General features: G+C 46.5%; 1 protein-coding gene across 2 annotated transcripts in view; it reads left to right on the forward strand.

Annotated features, from left to right (window-relative positions):
- The first annotated feature begins 11,333 nt into the window (after positions 1–11,333).
- Positions 11,334–12,270, forward strand: part of ARRB1 (arrestin beta 1) — a 71,302-nt gene continuing 70,365 nt past the window's right edge. Inside the window, exon 1 of one of the 2 annotated variants that reach the window (XM_028515858.2) lies at positions 11,334–11,716. In XM_028515858.2, the coding sequence (XP_028371659.1) occupies positions 11,697–11,716 (20 nt within the window). In that variant the 5' untranslated portion in view covers positions 11,334–11,696. The remainder of the gene's footprint in view (positions 11,717–12,270) is intronic. The other variant, XM_028515856.2, reaches the window with a different exon arrangement.

A 12,270-nucleotide genomic window follows, 5' to 3' on the forward strand; every position in this document is an offset into this window, starting at 1 on the left:
GACTGTGTCCCTGACACACCCCATCCTGATTTATTTAAGCACTTCCTTACTTTCTGGTACTAGCTTCTAGACTTTCAAATTATATGTTTTTGATTTTGGCAACTATATATTTTTTAGAATTAATTAATTAATTAATTAATTAATTTTTAGAGAACAGGGCAGGGAAGGAGAAAGAAAGGGAGGGAAACACCCATCAGTTGTCTCTCACATGCCCCAGCTGGAGACCCAGCCCGCAACCCAGGCACGTGCCCTGACTGGGAATCAAACCGGTGACCTTTGGGTTCACAGGCCGACACTCAATCCACTGAGCCACACCAGCCAGGGCAAGCAACTACATATTTTTTAATTTCCTAGAAAATTTTCCTGTTTTCTGACTGTTCCTTTTTATTAGCAGTCCTTTCTTGTTGTATGGACCCAATATATTCCCCAATTAGAATTTACTTCTAATCATCATGTTGTAAGTGCTGTTTCTTGGATTTAAAAGATCAGAATTACTCTCTAGACAAAGCATGAAACACTTAATTATAGTTAAAATATATGTAAGCAAGATAACTCTTGGCAACGTAAAAGTAATCGTGCGATGGTCAGAGTCAGCAGATGGGGGGAGGGCGGCGAAGCCGAGTACAGGTGCGGGCTTCACTTTACATGGAGGTCATGAGATGCAGCTGAAGCAGGTGGAACCGGAATAAAGATCTTAAACAATTATTGCGCTTGAAGAAATAATCATTAGAAAAATAAGCTGACATTATAAGTAACACAACGTGGAAGGAATTGGAAGATGAGAAGTAGTGTGAGCAGATGTCTTCATGTTTTCATGATGATAATTAATACTGAAAATTAATTCAGTTCATCGATAAAGGGAGGCATATGCATATTAATCAGGCTTGTGGTGAAAGCCACCACATCTCAAAACAGAAGAGATTATGGTTTCTATCAGAGAGGAGACCTAGAGCAGGGTAAGATAGGATGGAGCAAGACAGAGTTTTCCCTTAGTAATATTCTGAATTGAAGCATTAAAAAAACAAACTTGATAAAAATAACATTTCATAAAAATAATGTCCATGTTTGTATCTATCGAACACAACAGTACTCGGTGTTGGACAGAATGAGCAGGTGGGAGGGGAAACGACCCGTGGGCAGATGAGATGCAGTGCGCAGGGTTGTGGCTGCAGAAAGCAGCCCACCGTCGGGAGGGAATTTCCCGGGGGCGGGCAGGGCCCCTTTCCTCCACGCCTTCAGCACGTTCATTCACCCAACAGAGTACCCAGTACTGGCTGAATTTCAGACCGTTTGGAGGCAGAGGCTTGGAGCTACCTTTGCTCTTGATATTCAAGCCAATTGTTACAAGAGACTGCTCACTCTAGAGCTGGCTGTCACCTCGGGGAGGGTGTACAGTCCACGTGCATTTTCCTTTTCACAGTGAAGGAGTTTGGGGCAGGATTCCGGGAGGCATGGTGACCACCCCTCCTGGTCTGCCCACCACCGTCTTGGTTTTAAACCTGGGAGTCCTTCATCTCAGGAAACCCTCTGTCATGGGCAAACCTGGGCATTTGGTCATCCTTGCCCAGGGGGCAGTGCTAGCCCTACCTCTCACTTCTCCTTGGTCTTTGCTCCGCTGGAGGAGACCAAAGAATCCATGGCTTGTGTCATCTCTGGAGCTGATATAGCATGATCTCCTTTCTGAATTTGGGAGTGGGGGGTGGGGGAGCCCATAGGGTAGGTGGGTGGCTGATCGAGAAGCTGATGATGCTGACTTCTGGATGGCTAAGGTGAAGGGCAGAGGGTACAAGTAAGGGAAGTAGTAGAGATGGGGTGAGGTAACTTAAGGAAGGGTGGCTTCTTTGTCTCCAAAATTGCATGCGTGGGGGCATACCGTTTGACCTTGGGAAGAGACCTGATTGTTATCCCCACCCCATTCCTTAAAATGCACGTATTCAATACATATCTGTTGAGTACCTACTATGTACTGTGTTCTAATTACTAAGTATGATCATTTATTAAGTGAGCCCTGTTTTAGGCTCCGAGGATGTTGCGAGGAACCAAACAGATTCAGATACAGATAGACTTTACAGACAAGAAGTGGGCGTTGGCAATTGATCTGTGGGTCTATCTATTTTTTTAATTTATTCGTCTATCCTTACACCATGCCATTGCATGTGTGTTCCCCTGCACATGATGCCTTCACGATTGCAGCTTGATATTAGGTTTTAAAGTCATGTAGTATGGGTCCTCCAACTTCGCCCCCACCCCTGGAGACCGATGTCACTAGTTCCATACGAATGTCTACGAAGAAAAGCTTATTGAGATTTTGATTAGGATTTTACCGAATTTGTAGATTGGTTTTGGGAAAATAACAGCCTGATATTGTCTTCCAAGCCATGAACTTGATATACTTCTTTACTTTTTTTTAGCTCTCCTTTCATTTCCCTCAACAATGTTCTATCATTTCCAGCGTAAGGGTAAAGGTCTTGCATGTCTTTTGTTAAATTTATTCCTAAATATTTATGTTTTTAGCGCTCTCGTAAATAGAATTTTAAATTTCATTTTCAACCCTTTCCTGCTGGTATATAGAGACACAATTGATTTTTATATATTGACTTCATTTAATTCTGGTAGTTGTACGTTCCTTAGTATTTTCCATGTTAACAAGTGTATCATTTGCAAATAGATAGCTCTACTTCCCCCCCCCCCAATCATTGTGTCTTTTATTTCTTTTTATTCTTTATTGCAATGACTAGACTTTCTGGTATCAAGCTAACAGAACTAATGAGAACTGAGATGCTTATTTTATTCTTTATCTTACAGGGAAAGCATTCAGAAAGGTATAGAGATTTTCCTTATACTCCCCACCTCCACATCTGTGAGGCCTCCGCCACCAGAGAGGTACCTTTATTACAACTGATGAACATACACTGATACATCACAATCACCCAAAGGCCAGAGTTTACATTAGGGCTCACTCTGGATGTTGGATATTCTAGGGGTTTGGACAAATTTATATGTATTCACCATTATAGTATCATATGGAGTATTTGTACTGTCTTAAAAATCATCTGTGATGACTTATTCATCCCTCCCCTTCCCTTCAATGTCTGATCTTTTTATGTCTCCATGGTTTCACCTTCTCCAGAATGTCATATAGTTGGAATCACACAGTATGTAGCATTTCAGATCAGCTTCCTTCGCACAGTGAAATCACTTATGCTTCCTCCATGTCTTTTCAGTACTTGATAGCTCATGTGTTTTTATCACTGAATAATATTCTATTGTTTGGATGCATCCCAGGTTATTTATGCACACACCTAGTCAAATATATCTTGGTTGCTTCCAAATGTTGGCAATTATGAATAAAGCTGTTGTAAACATCTGTGTGTCGACTCTTGTGTGGACCTGTTTTCAATTTATGTGGGGGAATACCTAGTAGCATGATTGCTAGATTATATAAGAGAATGTTCAGTTTAGTTAAAAAACCATAAAACTGTCTTTCAAAGTGGTTGTACCATTCTGTATTCCTACCAGCCTTGGATGAGAGTTCCCGATTCTCCAAATTCTTGCCAGCATTTGGGGTAGTCAGTTGTTTTTGGAGTTTATCCATTCAAATAGGTGTGTAGTAGTATCTCATTGCTGTTTTAATTTACATTTCCCTGATGACTCATGATGTGGAGCATCTTCAGAAGCTGATTTACTGTCTGTATATCCACTTTGGTGAGGGGTTACTTCTTTTTCTAGGACTAAAATTACATGATCTTGCCCACAGTTCAGTGAAGCCATTCTTTTTCTTTTTTTTTTTTTCTGCAAATTAGATAATGTAGACTGATCTTCAAGGTCGCTCATTCTTTCTTCTGCTGCCATCAATTAATAGGAAGCCCAGCCAGTAAATTTTTCACTTCAAATACCATATTCTGAGCTCTAAAATTTACATTTCATTCTTTTTTAAGGTTTATTTTATTCTCATTTGAGAGAGAGGAGAAGGGAAACAGAAAAAGAAACACCAATCAGTGGCTTCCCACGGGTGCTTCAGCTAGGAGCCTGGCCCATACCCCGGGCATGTGGGCAACTGGGAATCGAACCAGTGACCCTTCAGTTATGGGACGATGCTCCAACCAAAAAAGCCATGCTGGCCAGGGATCCATTTGGTCCTTTTTAATTTGTTTCTATTTCTGTGCTGAAGCTAAGCCATCTGTCTGCTCGTTCTGCACCTGTTTTCCTTTACGTTCTTGAACGTATTTAGAACAGCTGACTTGGAATTCTCGCCTGATCATCCCAACATCTGGGTGACCTTGGCGTCTGTTCCTATGGACTGCTTTTTATTTGACTGCAGGTTATATTTTCCTGTTTTTTGTTTGTTTGTTTTCCACACATCCAATAATTTTTATTTCTGTGCTGGACATTTCAGATGATATGCTGTGGGGATCTGGATTTTGTCCCCTTCCTATGGGAGAGCTGACTTTTGCTCTAGCAGGCAGTTCAATCACTGGCTGGTTGTCCTGAACTGTGGAAGCTCGATTGCACGCTCTGTTAGGGCAGACCCACTGCCTTTATTATTTGTGAAATAATTACTGGTGTAGAAAGTTTCTTTTAGCTTAGCTGTTACTGGTAATGTCACATAAAATTTCAACGTTGTTGTCAAATTTGGTACAAAACTCTAATGTTTTTATATATGAGTTTTAAGGCCTTTTTATTCATTATTTTTTGTATACAGTAACTAATCTTAAATATGTGTTTAGCCTTTAACTAGCTTGTCACTGAGGACCACTCTGTCATTAGTTTTACATTATTTTTTTGATGTCAGTATTTTGTATCAAATCTGGAAGACATTAAAAAAATTTCAATTAGTTTGATTATTGAAATTGTATATTAAGTGAATTCCTCCTATTTATCAGGAGGAATAGGAGGAATAACTCCTATTCATTAATCAAATTGTTGAGCAATCTAAAAGTACATTCATCACTTCTGTTTGGAATCTATCTCTTCCTCCTAATTAACTGCCCTTTTGGGGATGATCAGAGGAAACACTGTTACGGTTCATCACTTAATGTTTAAATAGTTTCTGTTGATTTTATCACTTAGTTTTTTAAAAAATAACCTTCTTGAGGCATCTTTTACATATAAGCATATCATGTAATTAATCATAATTTCAAGTGTACAATTCAGTTATTCCTTTTAGTAAATTTACCAAGTTTCATAACATTTCCTTCACCTGAAAAAGATCCCTCATGCTGTCCCTGTTAACCCTCATTACCCTCCTCCTCACCGCTGTCCTCAGCAGCTATTAATCTACTTTCGATCTCTATAGATTCGCCTTTCTGGGCATTTCATATAAATGAAATCATACAACATATGGTCTTTTGTGTCTAGCTTTTTCACAAAGGATAGTGTTTCTGAAGATTATCCATGTTATAGCATGTATTGGTATTTGATTTATTTTTTCATATTTTATTTAATTTTTATTGATTTTAGAGAGAGAAGAAATGAGGGAAAGAAACAGTAAGTGAAGGGGGGAAGAGAGAGAGCGAGCGAGAGAGAGAGAGAGTCAGAGTCATCACTTTGTTGTTCCACCTATTGGTGTGCCCACTGGTTGATTCTTGTATGCACCCTGACAAGGTATCAAACCCACAACCTTAGTGTAATGGAGTGATGCTCTAACCAACCGAGCTACCTGGCTAAGGCTGTATTTTACTTCTTTTAATTGCTGAATAATATTCCTTTGTATGGATATACTGCATTTGGTCTACCCAATCCATGTTGTCAATCCATGCTGATGGACATTTAGATTGCTTCCAATTGTTGGCTATTGGTTCTATTTTACTTTGCCTTTAATCTTGGGCCAAATCCCCAGTCTTGAGACACTGTCTTTATTGTTAAGGTATAGCACCTCTGAGGTTTCTGTGGAAAACCCAAGGTGTTCACTAAATTGCAATCTCTTGGGGAAACTGAAACTTATCTTTCCCGTGGTGGGAAATGTCTGAACTCTGCTCGGTTCTTTCAGCTTTCTAGCTCCTACTTTCCGCTGAAAGCCATCCCCGTGTCCATATAGTCAGGGGCCAGCCAAGGACTTGAGGTCAATCTCTATGCAGATTCAGAGTCTTCACCCCACTGTTGCTCTCCTTTCCAGGGTCCCCCTTCAATTTCTAGCCATGGTAGCAAACCCAAATTCCTTCCTCTTGCAAGGCTTCTGCTTGAGTTCTAGCCCCTCCGCACTGCCCAGAGTGGGGAAGTCCCTCTGGGGAAATACATATAAAATTAGCTTTCACCCAGTGTGAGTCCCATCTTTCAAGAATGAAATTCTCTCCAGTTTGACTGTTTTTGCTTGCTCTCCAGTGTCTTCAAATCCTTGTCATATTTTGTCCAAAATTTGTATTGCCATTTGCAGGAGGGTTGTTCTGATACAAGATACTTTACAATGCCCTGGCCATTGTGGTTCAGTTGGTTGGAGCATTGTCCTGTTCATCAATAATTTTCGGGTTCAATTCCCAGTCAAGGCACATACCTAGGTTGTGGGTTGGATCCCCAGTTGGGGAGCCTGTCAGAGAAAACTGATCGATGTTTCTCTCTGACATTGATCCCTCTCTCTCTCTCTCTCTTTCTCTCTCTCTCAAAGCAATGAAAAATGTCCTCGGGTGAGGATAAAAAAAGATACTTTAGTATTATTAGAATCAGAACCAATCTCTCTCTCCCTCTGTCTTTTAGAAAGCTAACAATACTGAGACAACCTGGCAGAAGCTTTTCTGTTAACAAGGGCATACGTCCTTTCCTGTCATCTCCTGGCTCTGAGTTCTTCCTGCAGCTCGCTTGGCTGCATTTCACAGTAAAGTGAATGTTTGTATTTTTTGGCTACTCAGCCTCTAAACTCCCTTCTTATGTTTGGGGAATCCTTCACCCTATGATTCTTGGAGAAAGTTAAGGCCTGCCTCCTACTATGGAAATCACAAATGCCCAAAACACAATTTCTGGGTCCAGCAGAGGGCAGGGTTACATGACCTAGGGCAAGGGCACGTGCCTAGGCACAGCCAGTCAGATGCATGGGGGACTTGGGCTCAAGGCCATAGGTCCAGCCAAGAATCCTTTCTGGTGAGAGATGGCAGTGACCTCGCTCATTTCTGGGGCTAGGCTTAGTGCTGGCACTAGTGGAAGAATGAGATGCGGTGTTCTTTATTCATCAGTTGCAACTTCCTGAATATCCTGCCAGTATGTTCTTTGTCTATGTAAGTCAGCCAGAATTGGTTTTGTGGATTACCAATGAGAAACTCGAATTGTCCACCTAGTGACAGTTAAATACCAGCAATCCCTCCATGAAGAAATCTGGTTAGACAAATGTAAAACATACTGGGAGCTGACCCATCCCTGAGCCTGCTTCCTCAGGATATGGCCCCTCCTCCTTTTCGGCCCCTCCCCACCCCTCTCTGGGCTCTGGCCACAGACCCATCTGAATTCCTCCAAAATGTCTTGCCCTCTCCTTCCTCCCTGGCTTTGCAGCTGTTGAATGTTCTCTCCCTGGAACGCACTTACCATTCCTCCCCTCAGCTGCCCACACCGCCCCCTAATTGGTCTCCCCTCTGCACCCACCCTGGCTCTTGTCCAGTTCATTCTTCACACCACAGCCAGAGCCATCTTTTCAAAACACATGTCTGAGCATGCCACTGCTCTGCTTAAAATGTTTTAAAGCTTCTTTACTGACCCTAGGATAAAGACCAAATTCCTTAACACGATCCCCCAGGTAGAGAGATACTTAGGAGACAGTTGTCCAGGACTGGCTGGATGAAGATTGAGGGGATCGAAGGAGGAATCAAGGGTTACACGCAGATTTCTGGTTTGGGCAGAGGTAGGGAAGCTCCCTAGTGTATTAACCTCTAACGTCTCCAAGGCGTGCAGCAGTCAGGCTCAGATCCTCCCCGAACAGGGAGCAAGAACCCATCCCCCACCCACCCACTCACTCTCACTTCAGCCTGACATTCAGCTGCCTGACCAGCTAAGCAGAGGCGTTGGGTCTGAGCTGCAGCTCTACTTTTTATTTGCTGTGTCCTTGGCTGAGGCACTTTCCCTCTTAGAGCCTTTCTCCTCTCATCACAGAAGCAGGAATAGTACTTCTTTTCTCTCTATCTTTTGGTAAGGAATTATTATCGCGAGAGGTAAAAATTCAAGCACGAGACCCGCCCAAGTCGGGACCTAGCTGGAGACGACCATCTCTTTATGAGTCTCAGCAATGGAATCTATTTGCCTTTTTGAAAAGCTACTCTGGTTTTCATGTGGAAGATGTATTAGAAATGGGTTGAGACAGGAAGGAAGGAGCCTCTGGGCCCCTCAACCATCAGTGCCCTTGGAGAAATGCGTGGGGAGGCGGTGTGCGTGGAGCGTGGAACAAACAGACCTTCCCTACACCTCAGTAATCCTGGATGCTCCACTGTCCACTGTCAGTGCCTCAGCAGGTGCTGTCAGCTCTGCCTCCAAATATACACGAAGCTCTTCACTTCTTTTCACTTCTGCTGCTGCCACCCTAGTCTAAACCATTATCCACTCTCTCTTGCCTACAGCAGTTGGGGGATGCACTGCTTCTGCTCTTGTCTTGCTCCAAGACATCTCCTTCCAGCAGCCAGGGTGACTTTTAAAAATGTGAAGCAGTCACTTGTACTCATCTCCTAAGTCCTCCACTGGCTCCCCAACCTCCTTAGCCCCAACCATGAGCCCTGAGTGATCTTCACCACTCCTCCCCACTCACCCAAACCCAGGCACCCTGCTCCTGGGCTTCCGAAAGGCCCCGCTTCTGTACTTGCTGCTCCCTCTGTCTGGGTAGCTCTGCCCCAGGCTCTCCCACACGCTGCACACAGCACTGGCTCCTCACTGTGGGTCTCAGGCCACAGGTCCACTCCTTGAGGAGCTTTTTCTCAGTACACTGGCTCCCATCATGCTTTGTTTCATCATCATTTTATTTCATTCATAACACTTCTTACTGCCTGAAATTAGATTATTTATGTTCATAGAGGTCCCCTCAAGATTACTACTTTCGCATTTTTATTAATTTTAATTATACTAGGAATATGTAACAATGTTGTATTCCTGATGGGCAAAGCAAAGAGACTCCCTTCGCTTCTCTTCTCTCCTCCTAGATCCCTCACTGGAGTGACAGCTTCGTTTGCTCTGTTGGTCACTGTTTGTGAGTGCCTAGAACCATGTACGGCACACTCGACAAACAGTTCCTGAATGTAAAGTAAATCAAGGGCCACGTTCCGGCTCTACTGCATGTCAGCTTCGCTTGGGAGGGGGTGTTTGGAGGGGAGGTTGGAGGCCAAGGTCCAGACAAAGCTATGGCTTTGGGGCAAACTACTCAGCTTCTCTGAGTGTCAGTTTGCTCATTTATACAGAAAGGGAAAAGAGCATTTACCTCACAGAACTGTGAGCACCAGGTAGTGGCAGGCACACCACACACCCCCTCGTGAAGTTCGCAGGCCAGCAGGGGCATACTTGAAGTCCTCCAGGTTGACCCCACAGGCTACCGATCTGCTCAGCTCCCTGAGAAAGAACGTAAGAGCCGAGCTTCCAAACCGGGCTGGGAGAAGCCATGCTCTGGCTCCATGCCTCTCTCCAAGAGCACCGTTTACCTGAAACCATCTGACATGTCTTCCTGGGCTGTTTGTTTTACATGGAAATAATGTCAACATTACATCTTATATTGAGTCAAATAATGTTTTGGGCACCATCGGCAGGAGAACCACTGGAGATCATCTGGTTTGGTCGAACTCCTATTTTCCAGGTGGGGAAACTGGGGCAGAGAGTGGCAGGACCTGGCCACTCCCTCTTGGTAGGGGTCCCTCTGGCTCACACAGTGGCCTCTCCCCTCATCACACAGGACTCTGCTGTATTCCTCTTAAGATCCCCGGTTTTAGCAGAAACAGCAGGTGTCTTCCTCTCCTCCCCTTGTGGGAGTGGAGCGGGGAAGCCCAGAGGCCAAAGCCGGGAGGAGAGTTCTAAGCCTTAATCCACAGCCTCCTAGCTCCTAACATTGTCCAGACCCTGGACTACCCTGACTGCCTATCAGTCCCCCAATCCCCCAACCATCCGCCATGTGGAAATAATTACAGTAATTCTCCTGGGATATCTTTCCCCGACTATATAACTAGCATAGGTATCTGTTTCTGAGCATAAAAATTACAGGAGATTTTTACAGACCCACAATCACATCAGAGTAAATGATAGCTTCCTTTCCTCCCATTAACAGGCTAATGTTAGGGACCTGTCAGGGGCAAAGAGTCAAATCCAAGAGTGAACGACTCACACTGTCCCCCTCCACCTGCAAGGGAGGAGCAACCCCAGACAAAGCAGGGTCCCAGCCAGGATTTTGAAGGACACCAAGAGGCCTGCAGGGGGATGGGTTAACACTGACTAGGCCCCTACAGTGTCTGTCAGGCAGGCACTCAGCAGGGTCCAGCAACATACCTATGACCAATTTTGCAAGCTGGTACTACTGTCTTTTGCTGTGTTCAATGCACACTTTTTTTGCCCAAATTTTTGAGGGAAACATAAGGATGTGCATTATACAGGGGTATAATGAATACATACCATGGGTATAATAATCCCATGTACAATGCACACAAAACGTGGGTGTGCATTATGCCCGGCAAAATACAGGTCTCATACTTCACGCATTTGGAGACTGGTTCTGAGAGAGCTGGTGTCCCAGGCCACCCCCAGCAGCCTGTGGAGTTGCGCCAGGGTGCTTTCCATCATACTAGCTCACCATGCCAGACTCCCAGGCACAGCAGGCCAGCTCTATGCCCTCTTTCTTATCTCCTCTTCTCACTGCTTCCTCTTTTAGGGCAGCCACTACCGCTGCCCTTGCTCACTCCAGTCCCCCTCCCACTGTCATCTGTTCCCCAGCGTTGACGCTGTCTTCTCCTGCCCCCTCCACCCCTGCTTCCTGTCTCTGTTGGGTTGTTGGGTGTTATCTCTCCAGAAGGGTGGGGAGTTGGGGTGGGGGGAGGGTGGAGCAGAGGGCGACGGCCTTGCCAAGCACTCGGAGTCCCCCACCAACCCCCATCCGTATCCTGCTAGGGGTGCCTCCAGGAACTGGGGCTTGGAGTACGCGGACCCTCGGTTTTCACCTTCTGGAACACACAAAGAGTGTCCCTTATGTGCCCCGGGGAGCAGCCTGCACACACGCACGGCTGCACCAAGGCTTGCACACCACTCCATCCACACAAACACATTCTAACCGGCCCGCGCACACGGCGTGCACACGTCCCCGCACCAGCACACTCTCCCGGGCACACACGCGCACGTATATCCACCGCAGCGTGCACCCTCACGTACACACCACATACACCACATGCGCGCACACGCACGCACACACATAGACGCATCTGGACACGCACCTGTGTAGACCCCCAAATGCCCTGCGGGCCCTGACGCCTCCAGCTGCCCTGGCGGCTGGCTGGGCGGCGCGCGCACCCCCAGACACACGCGCACACTCCCGCACTGCTCCACGCCCCTGGCCGCGGCCTGGGTGCTGTGCTGCGCGGCGGGCGGTTCGGCGGGCGGTGACCCGGGCGGGGGCGGGGGCGGCGGCTGCGGCGGCGGAGGCTGGAGAGCGGAGGAGGCGGAGCAGGGAACCGGGAGCCTGCTGGCCGGAGCTCCTCCTGCCCGCCGGGGATTTTCCAGCCTGGGCGCCTTCGCCGCGGACCTCCCTGCGGCCGCCGCGGACCATGGGCGACAAAGGGACACGGTGAGTGCACGAAGCGGCCGGTTCGCTGCGTGTGGGGCTGACCTGGGAGAAGGCAAGGGCAGGGGTTCTAGTCCACGCCCTGGCTCTGCGTTCGCGGTCACCTCCGAACCGCCAACGCCTGGCTCAGCGGTGCTCAGTTCTCCTCTGCCCCCGAGGTTTCCCCGGGTAGTCGCTGGCAGGGCCGTGGGCGGGGGAACGGAGAGACGCGAGGACCGGGCTGCCCCATATGGCTCATGGCTCCTCGGCGCCGAGACACACTCACGCACACTCACTCGCTGACACTCAGCACTGGCCAGCAGATGCGGAGAGCCACCAGGGGTAGGCTGACACACAATGGCACACGCTCATGTAGGCACACCGGTGCACTCATCCACAGGCACACTCGTTTGGCACACACACACTGACATTCACTGCCACACACCGATCACACAGTGACACTGCCGTACACTCAGTGGTATGTACTTGTTAACACATTCTTGCTGACAGTCATGTTGTTGTACATAATGTGTATACCAGATGTGTCGCACTCCAACACGTCAAGTCTAACACACCCT

Source organism: Phyllostomus discolor, chromosome 6, assembly GCF_004126475.2.
Source record: "Phyllostomus discolor isolate MPI-MPIP mPhyDis1 chromosome 6, mPhyDis1.pri.v3, whole genome shotgun sequence".
NCBI lineage: Eukaryota > Metazoa > Chordata > Mammalia > Chiroptera > Phyllostomidae > Phyllostomus > Phyllostomus discolor.